At 38.3% G+C, this 21,016-nt stretch overlaps 1 protein-coding gene across 2 annotated transcripts; it reads right to left on the reverse strand.

The window, feature by feature from the left end:
- Nucleotides 1-6,562: 6,562 nt before the first annotated feature.
- LOC120578076 (ervatamin-C) lies at nucleotides 6,563-8,465 on the reverse strand. Of its 2 annotated transcripts, none has more exons than XM_039830152.1 (2): nucleotides 7,964-8,465; nucleotides 6,563-7,237 (listed from the first exon to the last, which is right to left on the reverse strand). In XM_039830152.1, exons 1-2 carry the CDS (start codon nucleotides 8,424-8,426, stop codon nucleotides 6,642-6,644), a joined length of 1,059 nt encoding a protein of 352 aa, XP_039686086.1. In that variant the 5' UTR covers nucleotides 8,427-8,465; the 3' UTR covers nucleotides 6,563-6,641. The 2 variants fall into 2 exon arrangements, with proteins under 2 accessions (XP_039686086.1, XP_039686085.1); XM_039830151.1 differs by having other exon boundaries at nucleotides 7,952-8,465.
- Nucleotides 8,466-21,016: the final 12,551 nt, after the last annotated feature.

Genomic DNA, 21,016 nt, shown 5'->3' on the forward strand with positions numbered 1-21,016 from the left:
ATTCCCTTCTGTGACACTCATCCTATACGAATCAATTCGATGTGGTAACCTATATAGCTAATTCGGCAGAATACATGTTGTGTTCTCTTAATCTTTTGACTTTCCAAAGAGGCTTGCAAATCACTACATTCAGTATAAGACACTTCAATACCAACATCTTCAGCAAACTAACAAGAATTAAACTTAAATTCCAACAAAATAAATACATGTTGTTACTTAAACATAATTTTATGGAAGAATGAAATTGTTGAGAATATCTTCAGGAGATCTCAGCAACGTAACTTTCATCTCAATTATCGGAAACATACGTTCCTGATAGTATCTAGAGAACATACTCCTCAGGTAATCCTCGTCTGTCAGCATTATCTTTTCGGTTTGCAAATAAACGGGACATGCATACTGAAGGTCCTCCTCCCTCCTTGTGTCTCCGGGATTGAGTCTTTGATTGATTTTGTTCAGTTGATCCTTCAGATCCTTTAGCGTGATATCAACCTGGACTTTGAACAAATGATGGTTTCCACCGTTGAAACGTACTTGAGCTTTGAACAAATGCGGGTCTATTGTGTCAAATCTACACCATAAGAAATAAACAATCAATGAAAAATTCATTCATAGATTTCATCAAAAACGTGGAGTGCAAATTATACATAAACCCTAAAACTCATAGTTACAACATAAACATGCAAAAATCTAAATAATTAAGCAGTATATGTTGTTTACATATATGTAACATTGTATCATTTCTTGCCAAAAAATCAAAATTTAAACAAACTCTAAAACAAAAATAAAAAATCTAATTGAAGATGAAAAATCTAACATATAAACATAAAAAGGTCAAGGGTGTTGCTAACTGGTGCCCCCGGGGCACTGGTTAAGGAACAATAAATAATGTGTCCTACTTGTTTTACCTCAATTAAATTGATAAATAAGTTAGCTAATTAAAATAATAAAAAAGTTGTATTTAATGCTTTGTCAAATTTTCTTTCCTTTACACATCATTTCCTTTCTTTTTCTTGTGACGTTGCATATATTATGCATTGTCCTTACCAACTAAGCTAAACTCACGAGGACAAAACAATAGAGAGAAAGTAAAAACATAATGTGAGTATAGAAAAGAAAGTTATCACAAAAGTTGTCAGAAAATAGTTGTATAAATATCATTTCTCATTCAGAAATCCGTCTGTACAACTCAATTTTTTTTATAGATAATTTCATTATAAAATCACCAAATGTATATTTAAGAGATTAATTATTAATAAAGTTCTGAATTTAATCGGAAAAAAAATGTAGTTTTATTTGTGAATACATAATTGTTGGTTATTATTGCTAGCATCCGTCTCCCTGTTCTTTTTATTGCGCTGATATGTATAAATTATAAATATTAGTTTTTATGAAATTTTTATTTTAATTAAAATTATCGGAAAAGATATTTTGCACTTCCATACTGTAATAAATTTTACTTATCTTTTTCAAGATGGCAACAAATAATAGATATAATATGTATTATCATCTATTTGAATGACATTAACAATATTATTGCCAAATTTTTTTAAGGGTAATTGAAAGCGAAAAATCCATCTAAAATTATATATTCTCTTTACAATATTTAATAATTTATATTAAAGAATCGCATTACTGACAACTACTTAAAATTGAAAATCTACAAGAAATTTATAAAACAAAATACAAAACACTCAACTACTTAACGTGATGTTGATTTGTTGATTTACATGCTTTCTTACCACAAAACACTTAAAATATCTATGGAGTTGCATGATCTAGGATAAAAGTGAATTACAACGACTCAAGTGAAAATAATACACTATGTTCTTCAAACCATTGAGAAATCCTCTAACTCTCTTCTTATTTGCCTTCAAATGCAAAGAAAAGTACTAAAACATAGCAAAAAATATCATATGATGCTCTGTCATCACAACCCAAAACTTAAAGTGTTGCTTGTCCTCAAGCAACACAATAGCAAGAAGTTAGAATTTACATGAATTTAAATAATAGAGCATACCTTTCTAGAGATTTGCTCATATTGTCATTCTCCCACTATCAGATTTGACTAGTTTACCACTTCCATGCAAGCGAAACAAAGTTAGAGAAGATACTCTTACTTTTAACCACATAGAATTCCAAGATACACGTTTGGAGGTAGTATAACAAGCACTTTGGAGTTAGTTCCTAAGGATTCCCTATTTAAAATACTTTAACAATCTTTATCATCCAAACCTTGTAACTTCATTTACAAATTGTATCACAACCATTGTTATGAGGTACTAGCTTTCATTTTTGTAGTCAGTTCAAAGAATTTGGACACTAGTAGAACTACTTATTTCCTTTTTATTATTAAGAGACCAAATTTTCGTTCATGTCTCTTGATTTTCTATATTGTTTTTATGTAGACATCATTTTCGACGTTTTATCTACACTTTTATTTTTCATTTTTTTCCTTTTATAACCAAGTTTTACTAGTACCCCACCCCAAACTTAATATGTGGCTAATTCTAAATAGAAACCCCAAACTTAATTTCAAACCATGACAAATATTTCACTAACCTATTTAACGCCGAAAAGGGAAATCAAACATATATAATCAATAGGATCAAAACTTGTGACATGATGTAAAGTCACATAAAGTAATGAAGAAAAAAGTAATGGATGGAGACTCACAGTGATTTCACAAAGGATATATAATTATAATTCAGGATGGCTTGAAAAATGCTCTATTTATCAATATCAAATACCTCGTGTGTATGACAATACAACCGATAGTCCATAGAGAACTTCCGAAATTTCGAGCAAAAGTAGAAATCCAACATGGAACACTCATAATAAAAGAAAAAAGTAGAAATAGATTGGAATATTTGGCAAAAAAATCTCACCGGTTATGTTATAGATAATTATAGTAGTGAATTTTTTTGAGTATCTTCCGGAGCAAGCACCAAAAGTTACCGTGCTCTTAAACTTCGGAAGTAAGCTAGCATTCTGCTTACAATGTTTGGAACAATTCTTGAAGTCTAAAAACAACGCGCCTAGTCGCGAGTTAACAACAGTAAAAGAAAGAACTTATAAGATTGAGTGGCTATGTAAAATAAGTGAATGAAATTTAAATTACTGAAAAATCAAAAGATGGGTTTCCTCCCTTCCAACGCTTGTTTAATGAACTGTCCAAGAATCATAAAAAAATGGTCATAGAAAACAGAGACCGAAATATCCACTTCCAAAGTATCCCACACAATCACCAAATCCCCTGACGCCCCAACAGACGGTCGAAAAGAATAAGCATGAGGTTTAGACCCCTAAATCGATGAACACAAAATCATCACAAGACTGGATCTTACTTTCTTGAATACACAGAACATAAGGCATCTTCTCCCCGACCAACTCACGAACCTCCTTTATCTTCTTCTCTAACCCACCCAGACCCCAGAAATTCCACGACACAATCTTCATCAAAAACACCCTCACCCCACCACCATCCGCACCCGACGCCTAACACCTCCCACCAGCCAAAGTCCCTCCCTCCCCATCTCCCATATTTTTTGTCACCCTCTTCCCTTTCCCCGCTCAAGAAAGCACACTAAACATATTATGATTTTCCGCATCAAATTTTACACCAATAATTTCCCCATCCCACACACATCCTCCACTGTCACCTTTTCATTCCCATGCAAGACCACCTAGTGTTTCCAGTCATTATTAACAGAGTCTGAAGATGAAGCTTCATCAGAATTACCTTGAGTTACAACTTCCACTGCCCGATGGATTCTGTTTGAACTTTGTCTTTTATGGACTCTCTTTTTCAAGTCATGCAACACTGCAGAGCGGTCCTTGCTAGGTAACCGCGCCACCTTTTTCAGAGTATGAATCGCGTGACGCATCATCTCACCAACTTTTCTACGCTTAGCACCAGAGAACCCATCCAGTCTATGTTTATCTTTGATTCTCCCCACCTTTTTTAACTTCTTTTTGGACGAGAAAATAAGACCCCTATCACCGTGATGATGATCATTGAACCATTCCACACTCGACGACCCTGACACCTCTGACCCGCCCACACCAGGAGGACCTGATACAGTGTGAACATGCCGAGTCACTTCAGACTCCTTCATGGCTTCTAACCCTTTCTAACCAACCTGAAGACAGTTTTTGAAGGACCGTTCCGCACCAATATGAGTCTCACCATCAAGTATCGGACCACCAACAGTCGACACAATATTATGATCAACACTCACAGTCCGCGACACTGCACTCGGCGTCGAGGAAGCAATATGTGATACCACCAGAGCAACTTCCACCTCATCTTGAACATGTGGCCCTTTCACATGCATATCAGTAGGTGCTGCATTTTCAGGATCAATCAAAACATGTTCTTCGTCCCTAGTGTATTGCAAAACATTTATCTCCTCTACCTCTAACTCACAATCTTATCAACTAGATTATCAACATTATTACAAGTTTCTGGATCAATAAACACCTCCTCATTATCAGACTGAGTATTCAACCCATCACTATCTTCAAAAAGGCACACATCCTCCCCTATATTGAATCCCCACTCCTTAACAATCTTAACCTCCACCATCTATCAGTAATTTGGCAACAAGATTAACAATCTCCAGAGAGGGCGTTGCAATCAATACCCGTGCATAATCAAATCTTTCTATGTCCAAAGACACAATATCTGTACGTAGGAAAGTCCCACGATCCATAACACATAAATGAAAAAAGGTTTCATTCCATGCATGAAGCGGTATATCATACAATCTTTACCAAGAACCCCTTTTGAAAAAAAGGTTTCATTTCTTCTCACAATATTAGAGAAGAAATGGTAAAAAAAATATTTTTCTTCCCCTAAAATTGTCAATATTTCCTTATCTGATAAACTCTGCATAAAAACTTTGTCGGTGCCCAGTTAAATGATTTCTAAGTTAGTAAACCCAACATCTTCAATTATATTTTGTATGACCGGAATTGCCTCACCATTAACCACTGAAGCTATCACACCTGAACGTGCCAACTTCAAATCTTCCTCATTTGATCTATACATCCTTACCAACTTCTGAACTATCGGTTGTTGTTGTTCAACATCATGAACCCGACCATTTCCCTTCTCCCTCACCACATCCACCACCTTACCTTCTTTCAAAACCGCCGGCTCACCCCCACCACGTCCCCCCCCCCCCCCCCTTCTCCATCCCTCATCTTAGTGACCACTTCCCCCACGTCACCCTTCTTCCCCTCACTCACTACTACCTCTGTACTCCTTCCCCCAACTCCATGCACACCCATGCTCACACTTTTTTCTCCATCACTCACCTGTATCTTCCCACCACAACCTTCCCCACCTACAACAATCTTTGCCTTCTTACCAGGATCCGCTCTCCTCGCCTCACTTACTCCCTCCTTATCCCTATCTCTCTTCCCCTCAAGAGAAACATTACGGTCAAACCTAGCCACTTTAGCCCTCACACAAAAGTGACCAAAGCAAACAACATTCATAGCCTTCAGTAATTTACCAACATCTTTAACCTTGGAAAACCGTACAAAGCCATAAAGCTCCCCATGCACATTTTGTCTACTAGGAACAACTATCTCCTCAAGCATTCCACAAACCTCAAATAGAAATTCGATAAATGAGCCGAAAAATTTGTAAAGTAAAAAGTAATGAACCGTTTGCACTGAGAATTCCCTGAAGCCTCCTTCCTCCCATTATAATCATTGTGTGGCTGGTCTAGGAGATCATTATCAGCCGGCCGCGACATGTGTAGTGGTGGTGCGGTGTAGGCAGGTCGTGATTGCACCACCGCGCGACCTCCCTCCGTGCGCTAGTAGTCCCCCTGCGAGCCTGCCGAAACCCTCACCCTAGATTGAGGGAAATCTCTTAAGCACCCGGGTCAGTTTTTTTTTTTCTGTCTACCTTACCTCTTAATGATTTGGGGTAATTTAGCCCATCAAAGAAAATTTTATATTTTTCATTTTTTTTCTTCTTACAATCGAATACCATTTTCATCTCCATAACATCAAACTTCTTTATCTGCTTCATTCAATATGTGATCTCCATCTCATTCGTTCCATAATCAAATTTTACTTGTTATTAGGGGTAAATTACCGTCAATTCATCAATGAATAATTAATGTAGGCTTCACCATTTTGATTTTTTCTTACAATCAATTATCATTTTCATCTCCATAATATCAAACTTTTTCATTTGCTTCGCTCAACATGTAATCTTCATTTTCTTCAATCCAGTATCGAATCATACTTAACATGAGTGGTAAATTACCCCTAATTCATGCAAGGGTAACGTAGGTCTCACCAGGTCAGAGGCGTAGCGATTTTAAGAGTGGAGGAAGGAAAATCGCTTAGCTTTAGATCAAGAGTTAAGTGATTTCCCACTAACTTAACTTTATAAATAGCTCTTCACTTCATTCTATTTTTAGATCTTTTTGCAATTTTTCTGGAGAATAGAGATAGAATAAAGAAAAGCTCGAAGAATACAAGGTGCTTGTTTGTCTTTCTTTCTATCTTTTGAAAAACTTATTATTATTATTATTATTACCATTATTAATTTTGTTATTACATGTCTTCAACGATCTAAGATCACTAGCACATATATGCTTGTCCCCATGTAAAATTTATTTAACAGTGGGATAAATAGAAAATACCATGGCAAGGCCACATACAGGAGAACTAGAAGAACCTTGCCTTTTTAATCTCATGTATCCTTTCTCACCCCAGTCATCACCATAGGAATTCTTAATCAACCAATACTTATTTCTGCGGCTCCCTCCATAACCAATTAAGGTGACTGCATGAGAAAAATTGAGCGACTCCTTCGGTCCACATGGTCCGCTACCAAATATTCCACTTTCATATTTCTTGAAGTCATCGTTAATCGCGATTGCAACTGTAACCGGCTGTTGTGCCACTGCTTCTAATAGGTTTTGTTCGCCGGGTGATACTATTACATAACCATCAATTTTCGCAGCACGGTCTTTTTTGTTGCTAAGGCATGTACCCACTTTTTCTGTGTAAGGATAATCCACATCTTTTGCTATTCCATTGGTCTTCATATACTCTAAAGCTTTTCGTACGCTACCTCCTTCGCATCCACCATTCGCTTTGTCACAGTCTACCAATTCTTGCATAGATAGTGACGTCAATTCCTTATCGGTTTTGATTTTCATAATTCCTTCTACCGCTGCTGTTGTCGCAAATGCATAACAACATCCTATGATAAAAATGGATTAAACACTAACATAATATATTCAATAATTTCATCAAGTACTTAGAAACTAAATTTATTAAATTCTTTTTACAAGTTATAGAAAAATTCATCTATTTCATCCAACAAAAAGGTCCAAATATTTTCATGCCAAATTATTTTTGGTTGTCTTCCTACTCGTGGAAATTTGACTAGAAAGGGGCATGTGTTTTTGGAAAAGTGAGGGATCGAATTGTGTATGGTACCCCGTAGATTATTAAAAATTACCACAAATTTATGGGTTTCAATTTTGTTGTACTTCCCTGCTCTATATGTTCAGTTTTTTTTCCTCCTTCATCTAAAAAGTGTAAAAAATCTATCTTTATTTTTTCGTTATCCCAATTATAACCTTAAATAATTTTTTATATAATAAAGATTGTTGTTGGGGTCATTAAAAAAAATAAGATTTTAGATTATATATATTTTTGTTATATTGTTTCTGTGTTTGAAAAAGATAATCATTGTTAGTTTGTTTATTATAACTTGAAAGCAATAAACATTCATATTTGAAGTTTTAATCAAAATCAAAATTTAATAAAATATACAGTTTATAATTTTCAAATGTTAGCATAATAAAAAGGACGAAAAGACGGACACGTGAGCGCCTTCTTTTCGCTAGTAATTATAATATACTTTACGCTAATGTTATAATTAAAAAAAAATGCAAGAGACTGTTATTACCACATATCAGACCTTGCCTCTTGACATTGGTGACAGCTCCACTCTCTTTCCAATCTACGCTATCTGGAATTGGTTTTCTTTTCCCTTTTGGTGAATTCGTAGGTGAAATTTCACTCATATTAAATATAGGTCCAGCAGTGGATACCATAGATGACTCTAGTTCTCTTTTAAGATCAACACAATTATATAAAGCAGCAAACTCTTCATTTGTTAAATCAGAGAATTGATTCAGACCCAACTTATAAGTCTGTTTTCCAGCACGGTTAAAATTCTCTATGTATTCTAAATTCTCTGCAAAAATCTTGAATCGTTTCTCCTTCTCAGCATCATCTGCATAATTGCGCTCGAATTCTTTCATCCATTGCTCGTATCTCGTTTCAGTAGCAACTGATGATTCCAACACTATTCTCGACATGGTTTGAAATGCACATGTCCAAAATGTGAAGAAAATAGCTATTAATATAATATGCTTCATGTTCAAGTATCACTGCAAGTGATATTGGTGGTGATTTGTGTGAAGGTAAACATGGGATATGTTTTATTTATATAATACTTTTTTTATTAAAGAACCTTCAATTTATTTTTCATGGTCAACATTATTTATTTATATCAAACAAGTATACTAATTTTAAACTTCATAGTAATAAAGTCATCCCCACCTTAACCATAATTATAGTTTACAATTTTTTTAATTTCACCACATTTAATAAAAAATGATGAATAACAATATTAATAATATCCTTCAAAAAAAAAAAAAACAATATTAATAATAACACTTTTCGGTATTTATGATTTGATCAAATATTAAAATATAATAATGTAGTAGAAGGTAAACAATATTCAAATTTGTTTGAAAAATTTACACTAGAAAGGTTTTTGGATGAATTTTTATGATATAATATATTTTATCGGAGTATCCATAATTATCATATATCTTTAATAAATAAATGAATGATTGTTACCATTATATTTTTTTTGAAGGATTGTTACCATTATATGTTATTTGTGTGATACATAAAATAGTATATAATTATTTAAATCTTAAATTATATTCTCTTAATCTTAATGTATGTTTTTAATGTAAGTTAAGGGTAATAACATGCATTGAAATATTTGATAAACATCTCAATCATATGTCGGCATTCGTATAACATAAAAATTAACTGCATGTATATATAATATATGCTAGTGTTTTGACCGGCAATCTATGTTCGTTCATCTGTCTGTTTTTTTTTTATTGCGTTTATAATGCATAGAAATTACAAACAATAATTTTATAAAACTTTGGTTTTGATTAAAATTATATATATAGTGAAGGAGGGCATTACGGTGGGGAAGGATGAGGGAGGCGGGAGGGAGCGGTGGTAGTGAAGGCTGGAAACAAGCCTCCTTCACGATCACTTGTGGACGAGAAAATGGTGGTTCTAAGGGACGTAGAGATTCACAAGTCAATACCGGAGGTAAAATCACGATTCATACATATTTACAGATCAAAAGTTGCAGACCTTGAGTGGGCTAAAGCTGGTATGGTGGCCTTGGTAATCGCAGGGGACTCCACGTTGGCTTTACAACAAAGAATTGAGGACACGGGGTTTCTGTCTGTAGTTGTTACTCCTTTAGGCGGAGATAGAGTATTTTTACATAGTACTGGTGGGGAGGATATTTGGCATGTGTTCAATGAAGCTATTCATTTTTTTGGTATGCTATTTAATAATATTCATAAGTGGTCGGTGACGGACGTCAAGTATGAACGTGGGGCTTGGTTACGAGTGTATGGTATTCCCGCTCACGCTTGGAATGATGATTTTTTTTTCCAGACTATGTGTTATGAATAACAGAAGATTTCTTCGTGCAGATGAGTATACATTGGACAAGGTTCGGTTGGACTTTGCACGTATTCTTATTTCTACGACTAATATAGAAATTGTGAATACGACTACAAAATTTTCAATAGATGGATGTGTGTACGTTATTAAGCTGGTGGGGGAGTGGGGGTGTCAGTTGGGGGAGGATACTTTCTTGACGGAGGTGGAGTCAGAGACTATGACAGAAACATTACCGCAATTTAATCACGTTCCTGGAATGGAGAAGGTTCAAGGGGGGTAGGAGTTAGATGACTTAGTGGATGACTTGCAAAAAGAATGGAGTCAACATGATAAAAAGAAAGAGGGAAAACATCATTTGGTTACAGAGAGTCCGGTGGTGCTTAAGAAGGAAAACAGTAAAAACCAGCAGCCTTTATGTATCTCGGTCTTGGAACCTCTTTTATGCCCTGTTGATATGATGGATGCAACAATGCCGCAAGGTTCAAAGGATAAGCGGACTGTTTCTTCTCCACGGCCAAGCCACAATGGTCCTTGGAGTCTTGACTGGTTGTCGCAAGTGCCCATTCAGGAAGGTGGTAAAGTTTTTACGGCTGGGAATTCTGCTGGTGCCAAACAACATTCAATTTCCAAGGTTATACATGAACAACCTTTGCAATCGAAACATTCATCCAAAAAGACGACGGTTAGAAGCTTCAAGCATTCAATGGGTTTCTTGAAACGAGTTGTACGGATGCCTTCAGTTGACAGAAAATAAATATCGAAAGTATTGAAAAAACAAGACCGAAAAAGGAAGACAAGCAAGGTTTCCCAAACTTCGAAGGGTAAGGCAACCATGTCTTCTACTTCGGACTCTTATAAAAATTCTTCTACTTCCGTTAATAACGACTGGGAGAATTGGGTTTTGGCTCATGATAAAGCAGAGGGGGTAGCGGAGGATGTCAAAGAGATAAGTAAGTTTAGGTGTAAGTTTTAAGGGAGATCACAATAATAGTTTCAACTTGTTGACACGGGCGGGTAGAAGAGAGTGGCGGGCAGCAGGGGTGATGATGTTACTGGTGAGGGAGTGGGAGGTTCTTTGGGTGAAGGTGACGGGTTTTGAGGCTGTAGGTGTGGTGGGAGATGGGGTGGAGTGGAGGTTCAATGAAGGTAATATTTTATAATGTGAGGGGGTTGGGAGGTGGTGAAAAGAGGGTGGAGGTCCGAAGATTAGTACAAGAAAAGAATCCTTTTGTTTTCTACATCCAGGAATCTAAGCTGAGTTTTGTCGACAACTTTTTGATCAAATCAATTTGGGGAAACACTCCTTGTGGCAATTCTTATCAATAATCAGTTGGAGCGTCTGGTGGTTTAATTATGGTGTGGGACAGTTCTCTTATTGACGTCTGGTCTTCCATGAGTTTTGATAACAGCCTTGTTATTGCTGGTAGGGTCATTATTACAGGGGAAGATGTTGTTATTATTAATGTGTAAGCACCTTGTGAGACGGCGGCTAAAAAGGTTTTGTGGGATCGTTTGGTACCTTTTATTTCTAGCAAGACAGATTTCAGTTTATGTTTGTATGGGGATTTTAACTCTATTCGTAGTATTGATGAAAGAAAAGAAAGGAGCATGGTTTTCAGACAGGTGGATGTGAACAATTTTAATATGTTCATTGATGACAATTTATTGATTGATTTGCCAATTTGTGGTCGTTTACTTACTTGGTATCATGGTGATGGTGTATCGATGAGTAGATTGGATCGATTTTTGTTGTCTGAAAAGTGGTGTGCGGCGGGGCCTAACAATATTCAAGTAGCATATCAACGGGGTCTTTCTGACCATGTTCCTTCGATGCTACATGTTGATGAAGCTAATTGGGGATCTCGTCCTTTGAGGATGCTCAAATGTTGGTCTGATTATCCGAGCTATGCTAATTTTGTTTGTGACCAATGGAGTTCTTTTCAAGTGCAAGGGTGTGGCGGCTATGTGCTGCGTCAAAAGCTTAAATTGATAAAAAAAAAAATTAGTTTAAAAGAGTGGCACATACAACATTCTCAGAACATGGAAGGCAAGATGTCGGAGGTAAAAAATTGTATATCTTTTTTTGACTCTAAGGGAGAGGTGTCGCCTCTTAGTGATGTTGAGGTGGAGGAGCTCCATGAATTGTCGACTAATTTTCACTATATGGCTCAGATAAACAATAGCGTTCATTAGCAGAAGGCTAGATTGAACTAGTTACAGGAAGGTGACGCGAACTCTAAATTTTTCCACAATGTTATGTCTCATCGCCGTCGCCGTAACACTATTAATTTGGTAAATGTTGATGGAGTTTGTGTTGAAGGAGTGCAGAACATCAAAATGGCAGTCTTTAACCACTTTCAGGTCATTTTAAATCCATAGGTGCTGATCGGTCAGGTGTGGGTGGTCTCCCTTTCCGTAAACTATCTTTTGGCGAGGGGGGCATCCTGAGTAAACCGTTCTCGGTGGAAGAAGTGAAACAAGATGTGTGAGACTGTGATAGTTTGAAAAGTTCGGTTCTGGACGACATCAATTTTGGATTTATAAAAGAATTTTGGGACTTGATAAAAGATGATTTTATGAGATTCATGGTGGAATTTGATTGTAATGAAAAATGAACGAAAGTTATCAACTCTACATTTATAGCTTTGATTCCAAAAGTAAATAGTTCGCAAAGGCTTAATGACTTCCGTCCTATATCTCTAGTGGGATGTATGTATAAGGTGCTTGCGAATGTTCTAGCTAATAGACTTCGAGGTGTTATGGGCAGTGTCATTTCAGATTATTCTCAATCAGCTTTTGTAAAAGGAAAGCAAATTACGGACGATATTCGAAATTCAAATGAGGTGGTCGATGAAGAAAAACGGTTGAATAGGGTCGATTCTTCTTTGTTATCGTCCGTCGGGAAAGTCATTTCGGCGAGGAAGTCAGCAAATACTTGTGCCTTGAGCGCCTTCCTGGATTCGTGGTGTATATCGAACTCGGATAGCTCGAGTGACGACTTCATCATCCGGCCGGCTACATCAGGGAGGCCCAAGATTTGCCTGATGGGTTGGTCCATTCGGACCGCCACCGTATGTGCCAAAAAATACTGCCTCAATCTTCGGGCCGCTGTGAGGAGAGCGATAGCCACCTTCTCGATTCTCTGGTACCTTGTTTCAGGTCCTAGTAACGCCTTGCTAGTCAAGTAGATTGGTTTATGTCCCTCTGTCGTTTCTCTGATGAGAACGGCGCTTACCGCGTCAGAGGAAACAGAGAGGTATAGGTACAATACTTCACCTTCATCGGGTCGCGAGAGCACTGGCAATGCCAATAGGGTTTCTTTGAGATGTTTCAGGGCGTTCTCGCACTCGTCCGTCCAATCGAACTTTGTTTCTTTCCTCAACAGTTTGAAGAAAGGAAGACCGTGTTGGGAGTATTTAGCCACGAATCTTGAGAGGGCAGTCAGCATCCCGTTAAGTGTTTGGATGCATTTCTTGGAGTGGGGTGTTGGGAGCTCAGTAAATGCATAAAATTTATCTGGGTTTGCCCCATATCCTCTTTCTGTTAGGTAGAAGCTGAGGAATTTTCCCGCTTGGAATCCGAAGGTGCATTTTTCTGGGTTGAGCCGCATGTTATGCTTCCGAGTTTGTCCGAATACTCTCCTGAGATGGGTGGCATGATCCACCTCTTGTTGGGATTTTACGATCATGTCGTCCATGTAAACCTTGAGGATGTCTCCCAGAAGTGTCTTGTCATAGACTCTGTTCATCATTCGTTGATAAGTAGCCCCCGCATTTCGTAGACCGAAGGGAATTACGTTGTAGTAATAATTCCCCGACTCGGTCATGAAGGTTGTTTTCATTTTATCTCCTTCAGCCATAGGTATCTGATTGTACCCAGAATAGTCGTCCATGAAGGATAAAAGTTTAAAGCCGGAGGAATTATCTACGAGTTTATCGATGTTAGGAAGAGGATATGCGTCTTTAGGGCAGGCCCTATAGGAAGTCTTTTACAACTTTTTCTACAACCTCTGATTTTTCAGGAGACTGCTTTCTACGTCGTTGGGCTACAACGCTAATTCCGGGATCTACTGTCAGCTAGTGACAGGCGACGCCAGGGTCGATTCTGGGCATATCGGCTGCGCTCCAAGCGAATAGGTCAGCGTTCTTCCTTAGGCAGGCGACCAACTGTGCTCTGACAAGTTCGAGAAGATCCTTGCCAATCTTGAAGTTTTTCGAGGGGTCGTCTCCGAATGGGACCAGCTCGAATTCACCGTCAGGAACAGGTCTAAGAAGTTTCGCGTTGAGGGAATCCTTCTTTTCCCGTTTTTGTTCCTTAAGGTCTTCCTTGGTGAACCTGGGATCCAGTTCCACCAAGTTGGCATCCATAGTGCTCGCAACAGCTTTACCTTTGTCTTCAGCAGGTTTGATGGATTGGGAAACCGAGCTCTGGGTTTTGTTAGCTTGGAGGAAACATCTTTTTTGCAGCTTCGATGTCTCCGTTGAGAGAGGCGATGATGCCATCTTTCGCATGGTATCTCAACTTCAGATGAGCAGTTGAACATGCAGCCCCTAGCTGTGGAAGCCCGGTTGTCCCAATAATGCAATTGTAGAGAGAAGGGCAGTCGATCACTAGGAATAGGACCTTTATTGTTTTCTTGGCCTCCTTTTCCCCGAAGGTGACCAGTAGCTCCACGTATTGTAACGCCCGTTTTGAATTATTTAATTATTTAATTGAGTCTAGAAATTATTTAGATGAGTTTATATTATATTTATATAATATATGTGTGATTTATATGATTTATATGATTGAGGTGGTTTTTATGATTTTATGAGAAGTTGTGACTTATTTTATTGTTAAATAAAATAAGATTTGAAAATAAAATAAATATTGAGTTTAGGGGCTGTTTTGAGATTTTAGAGAGTTTTGGGGGAGAAAGAGAAATAAGATAAGATAATTGGAGGAGGTATAAATAGGGAAACCTAGTTTAGAAAAAAGAAACAGTACGTACGATCAGTTTTGGAGAAAAGGGAGAAAAAGCCAAGAGAAGAGGGAGAAGACCTAGAGGCTGCGATTTTCTTCAATAAGGTAAGGGTGAGACTAACTTTGCAATTCTATTAAGTCTATGAATCAACGGTCACATTTAACATGAATTAGGATGAGTTTAAGAAGAATCGGAAATTAGGTCAAATTGATAGAATTGATGATTAAACGGTGAAAAGTTGTTAGATTGATGTAGAAACTGTTCCTAGACCTTAGATAATGTGTAGGATGAATTCAGGAATCAATGTTAGGCTTAAAACCATGAGAAAAGATGAATTTTCGTGAAAACTGCACTTCTGCCCGAGCAAACATTCATCGCTCGCCCTCGCGAACGATGATCCTCGCCTCGCGAGTGATGAAGTTCATCGCTCGCCTCGCGAACCATTTTCCCTCACCTCGCGAGTTGCACGTCGCAGCTCGCCATAGCGAACAGATGAACTCGCCTAGCGAGCTTGACCAGAGAGCATGCAAGATTTCGTATTTTTGACTTTTGAGTTGAACCTTAGATGCTTTTGAGTGCCTGAACATGTCTAAGAATGATTAGGAAAGAATGTAGAATGAGATTTGTAACACCTCATTACCCAAAACAATTAAATAACGAATATTCATCAGAGTATTTCCACAACGGGCATGCTACACCATCATTTCAAAATTTCTTAAATAGAAAATAAAACTATTTAATTAAACAACTTGATAAAATATCAAAACATAGCAGCAGAATAGTTTTCAAAGTCATTAACATCGTGAACATCCAACAACATTTTATGGCATTAAAGGCCTCATCATAAGTCGACAACATTGTTCAAATAACAATAAAAAGGCTCCACATTTTAATTCCAAAATTGATACATAAGGAATGAAAATAAATATAACTAATTCCCACCCCGAACGTATCAGAGCCCTAGACAGTTGAGCCACCACCTACTACTCAGGATCACCTGCAAGTTACCCATAGGAAGGGCAACATTTTCAAGCAGAAGGGGTGAGATTCACAACAATAGAATATAGATATTAAAATCTTCAATTGAATCTAACACCCTATAAACATCAATTTATCATCTTACAAATATAAGTATATCATTCACAAGCAACAACAACATCATCAAAATCCATCCATCACAATATGTATATAAATATATATTCATCAACAACATCATCATCATCAAGGTGGCAACTACAACCAGCAACTAAAACTCATGCAAATGACATGTCAACACTGCTAAGACAACACCTTAGACTCCTCCATAAATGCAAATATGCATGTGGTACCAGACAGGACCGAAGCCATCACCGCTTTTGAATGGTTAAAGCATTCATCAGGACCGAAGCCCTCACCGCTGTTGAGCAACTAGTGCTCCAGGACATGAGTCATCTCCGCTGTTTTATGCATATGCAATGGACCTACTTGTGTATATCTACATACAACTTGACCTTGCATACAAACTCCATATGACTCCACTTTTACAACATGTATGTTTAAATAACAAATCATACATCACAACCATCAGTAACATTCAACAATTCAGCAATCCAATCACCCAGAATAATGCATAATTACATGAAACTATGCTCAACACAACAACATTAAATCACTACCATTCATGCACGAAATTCAACACTCAGGAACTGTGCAGCTCGCCTCGCGAGCACATCTGCTCGCTATGGCGAGTTCACAAAACTGGTTGCTCGCCATGGCGAGTTCAAGGCAAACTCGAGGCGAGTGAAAAATAGGTGCTCTCGGGAAAAATGACATTTTTCTCACTAAAACCTCAATTATAAGCTCCCTATTCATCTTTTTAACCTAAAACTTGCTCCATTCATCATTAAAATCATCTAGGTACCTTAAACCATCCCCAAAACATCTTATAACAACAATTTGAAAAATCAAGTTTTGAACTGGCTTGCTCGCCACGGCGAGTTGATCTGCTCGCGAGGCGAGCTATGAAGTTGCTCACTCACCATGGCGAGCACAGCTACTCGCGAGGCGAGCGATGAACTTCTGTACGGGCAGAAAACTGGTTTTTCCCCAAAATCCCATTTTTCTTCAAATCACTCCCCAAATTAGTTTACAGATACATAATTAAGTGTTTTATGCAACCAGAACCTAAATCTAACATCAAATTCATCAATACAACTCCAAAATCAACATTTGATCATAAAACCCCAAAAATCCCAATTCTCACTAAAACTCTATTAAATTCAAATTCAGAAATTAATAACTACACTATTGAAGTAAACCTCACCCTTACCTTAGAATTGCAGAAAGAAATGCACAACAATTTGATTCCTGGGTTCTACTTGCTTTCTCTCCCTTTTCTCCCAACTTGACAGTTTCACGTAAAAAGCTTCTGACATCTATTTTCCTAACTTCCCTCTTACTTAACTCCCTTTATTTTCATATAACTCCTTTTAATTCTAATAAATATTAAATAACTCCCCAAACTCCTAAATAATTATTATTTCTCACTTAATCCAATTATTATTAAAATAAACCATATAATAAAATAAACACACCACATAAATCACCAAAAATCATATATATATATATATATATATATATATATATATATATATGTATAGACTCCACATAAATCAAAATAATTAAATATATCGACTAGGGCGTTACAAGATTGAACCTGGAAAGACTTAGAATGTAAATATGGAGAATCTGACTGAACTCGCCATGGCGAGCAGAGGCTCTCGCCTCGCGAGCATTTGTGTTACAGAATGCCTTTTTAGGTTAAAGGCGATCTTTGTCGTTCGAGTTGATGTGAGTTGATCTTAGAGGTTAGAAACTAAGTTGTTTACCTTGCTGTTAATGTTCCAGTAAGACTGATGCTTATGAATTAATGTTGCTTATAATGTTATATAATTGTATATACATTACGTGACTTAAGTTTGATAATTGAGTTGTTGATTTACATTCGATATTATTATATCATGATGGTTTGCATACTGCCTATGTTGCTGTTTGTTATTTAACTAAGCTGCATGAGTCGGTCTAAGTTGTTGAAGATGAAGATGTTCCAAATTATTGGATTAATATAAGAGGTTGTCGAATTAAGATGTTTAAGAGGTCGAGTCCATGCATTAGCATTCATTGTTGGGGGCTTGATGCTCTGGAGCTTTGTACTCACCACGTTGGAGCATTAGCTCAAATTAGCGATGGGGGCTTGATGCCCTGGAAGTATATTAATACTCAAATAGCAATGGGGGCTTGATGCCCTGTATTGGTACCACATGCATATAAGAGGTCTAAGTTGCATAGTTGCATTTGTCAAGTCGATGATGATAAAATGATTAAGTTGTGTTTATTAAAGAATAAAGTGATTTATGATATATTATTATCAATGTTGAATAATAAGATGTTTTATGTTGTTAAATATAATTGTTGAATTATATGCTTAATATGATTGTTTTCTGAAATCTCACCCCTTCTGCTTGGAAATGTTGCTCTTCGTATGAGTAACTTGCAGGTGATCCAGAGTAGGTTGTTGTTTGTGCTGTCGTGAGTGGCCTTGCCTCACTGAGTCTTAGGTTGCTCTGATACGTAACGGGATGGGGTCTTTGATTGCATGCTTCTATTCCTTTACGTATTAACTTTTGAAATTATGATTAATGTTATTGAACTAAATTTATGACGTGTTTGATGAGGCCTGCGTGCCAAGACAATTTATGAAGTTGAATTTAATTCTACTGCTTTTATGTTGAAGTTTATGTTGAAGGATAAATTATTATTTATCTATTTTTGAGACTTTTAAGAAGTGTGATATCCCGTTTCATGATGTTTTACTCTGATTATTGTTGAAATTTTTATGTTGGGAAAACGGGGTGTTACACGTATCCCCATGGCTGGGTGGATGAGCCGTTGAAGTTGTAGAGTTCATTTCCAACGTAGGGAGAAAGTTTTTCTCCGTCAGTTGAAGAGTTTTGAGCAGGCTAGTGTACCTAATGTCGCACGAGGCCCTTGTGTCAATCAGGACTCGTCGAACGTCAACATTTGCCATCGATGCTTGCACGAGCAAAGGAATGGCTGAATTTGAAGCCCCACCGGGAAGTTCTGAATCATAGAATGCCAAAGGTGGCCTTCCTCCGTGGAATTTGTGGAATCGACGGTATTTTGTTTTCTCTACTCCCTTCCTCTCCTGAGATGGAGCCTTTGGTGGCTTGATGCCAGCTTGTGTCAGATCGCCTACCGTGATCTCAGCGAGGATTTTCTCCCTTGACATGGCTAAGGGTGTGTACTCTGTGAAGTGACCGTTGGGTCTTTTGCCTCCCCGAGTACCCTTGCCTTCCTTCTTTTTCTCGTGGAAGGGCTTTTTGGAGGACTCAGCAGCAGGCTCCTCCTTCCTGGATTTGTTGAGGCTGTCTGCATACAACTCCTCTTCATAGGCGATGTAGATCTTGGCGATCGCTAGGAACTCGTTGAGATACCTTGGGCGATCCAAGCGGACAGCTTTCTTGACGTATGTGCCTTCGCGCAGACCTTTGGCGATGAGGTACTGTTTCATTGTTTCATCAGCACCCTGTACCTGAACAGCTTCTTTGTTGAACCTCTCAACGTAGTCTCGGAGGGGTTCACTTCTTCCTTGAACAATTGCTTCAAGGGATTCTACCATCTTTGGTTGCGTCCTTGAAGCAGTGAAATGGGTTGTGAACTTGTAGCAGAGGTCGCTCCCTAAATCGATGGAGTTTCTCTTTAAGTTCTTGAACCAGGTGACAGCTCCTAGTCTCAGTGTAGTGGCGAAAACCTTGCATTTGACGGCGCCTTGCACCGATCTGTAAGTGAGAACTGCCTCGATGTCCTCGATGTGCTAGTCTGGGTCAGTTGTCCCGTCGTATGAGTACATTTGTGGAGGCTTCTCTAGCCCGCGGGGGATAGGAGCTTCTTGGATGCGCCGTGTGAAAGGACCGTAAGCATTTCGGTCATTTCGGGCACCACGAGTGTCCTCGGAGCCAGAGGGAGACCAAGAGTGTCCGTTGCGTCTTGGTGGAGGCCTCCTCGGGGGATACTGTCTCAGAGGAGTCCACCTAGGTGATCTCCTTCTAGTTGACCTCCTGGTGTAACTCGGAGATCTGATGCTGACCGAGTTGCGTGGGGATCTGGAACGTGACTAGCGAGGGCTCCTTCCCCTTCTACTACGTATTGGGGAAGGACTCTGTTTGGCTTTAACAGAATGACGCTCTTGCTCCAGATCCATCAGGCGTCGGTTCTATTCCTCGATTAACGATGTCTGTCGTTGAATCGTGCGGATCAGGTTACGGACGAGGGCACCGGTTGGTGTGATATCTTCAGGCGTCTCCGTAGGTCGTGGGGGACCCTACAGAGGTCTTTGTTGGAGAGGAACTATTTGTATTGGTTCCTCCCTGGGTGAATCCACAGGTGAAGGTGAGGATGTCATGCCATCTCGTTGAGGGATGCGTACCTCACTTCGTATCTAGGAGACACAGTTGGCAGCCATATTAACTTTTTTGGAAAGCTTTGGTTTTTAGGAGTATAAAAACGGGGAAAGCTTATATTTCCCACAGACGGCGCCACTGATCGTACCTGATCAGAAGGTGACTGCCGGTGTCGTGAATGTGGTGGTTGTGACGGTGGTTGAATACATCAGAATGCTTCTTGGAGCGGATGGGGTGTGTGTACCTATAGGCACTCCGACGCTCAAGTCAGTAGAGATCAGAGAGTGATGGTTTTGAGGAAGAGAGATTCTACCTTGGGGACTGCATTGAATCCCCTATGTATAGACGTGGAGGGCTACAAAGCCGTTGTAATGGCACACCTAACACTGACGGTTACGAAATCATGGGAAGTGTAACTGCCTATGAGTTTATTGCGGGAACGTGGAAAGAGACGTTGGGGTTCGTTTGAACCAGTCTCTTTCGTTATGTGCACCCCCTCTCATGGAAGGGGTGTGTCGCGAGTAATTTTGCCAAACGTGATGTTTGGGCTTTGGATGGTATTGGGCTTAAGTAAATGGGCCAAAGATCCTTTTGACCGGTCCAGAACACTTTGGGTCCTTGAAGGTTAGTGTTTCTCTTCTTGAGAGATTCATTCTTATGACCACATACTGATTTAAGATGATCAGATTTGTTGAAATAAGAAAACTATATTTTATCAATCTCAACCTTTTGAGATCATTCTAATTTAGAATAAAATGTCTTTTTGAAATGAGGATTTTTTTTACAAGTTTTTTTTTATGAAAAAAAAATACATGTT

The sequence above is a fragment of the Medicago truncatula genome, chromosome 2 (assembly GCF_003473485.1).
Source record: "Medicago truncatula cultivar Jemalong A17 chromosome 2, MtrunA17r5.0-ANR, whole genome shotgun sequence".
NCBI lineage: Eukaryota > Viridiplantae > Streptophyta > Magnoliopsida > Fabales > Fabaceae > Medicago > Medicago truncatula.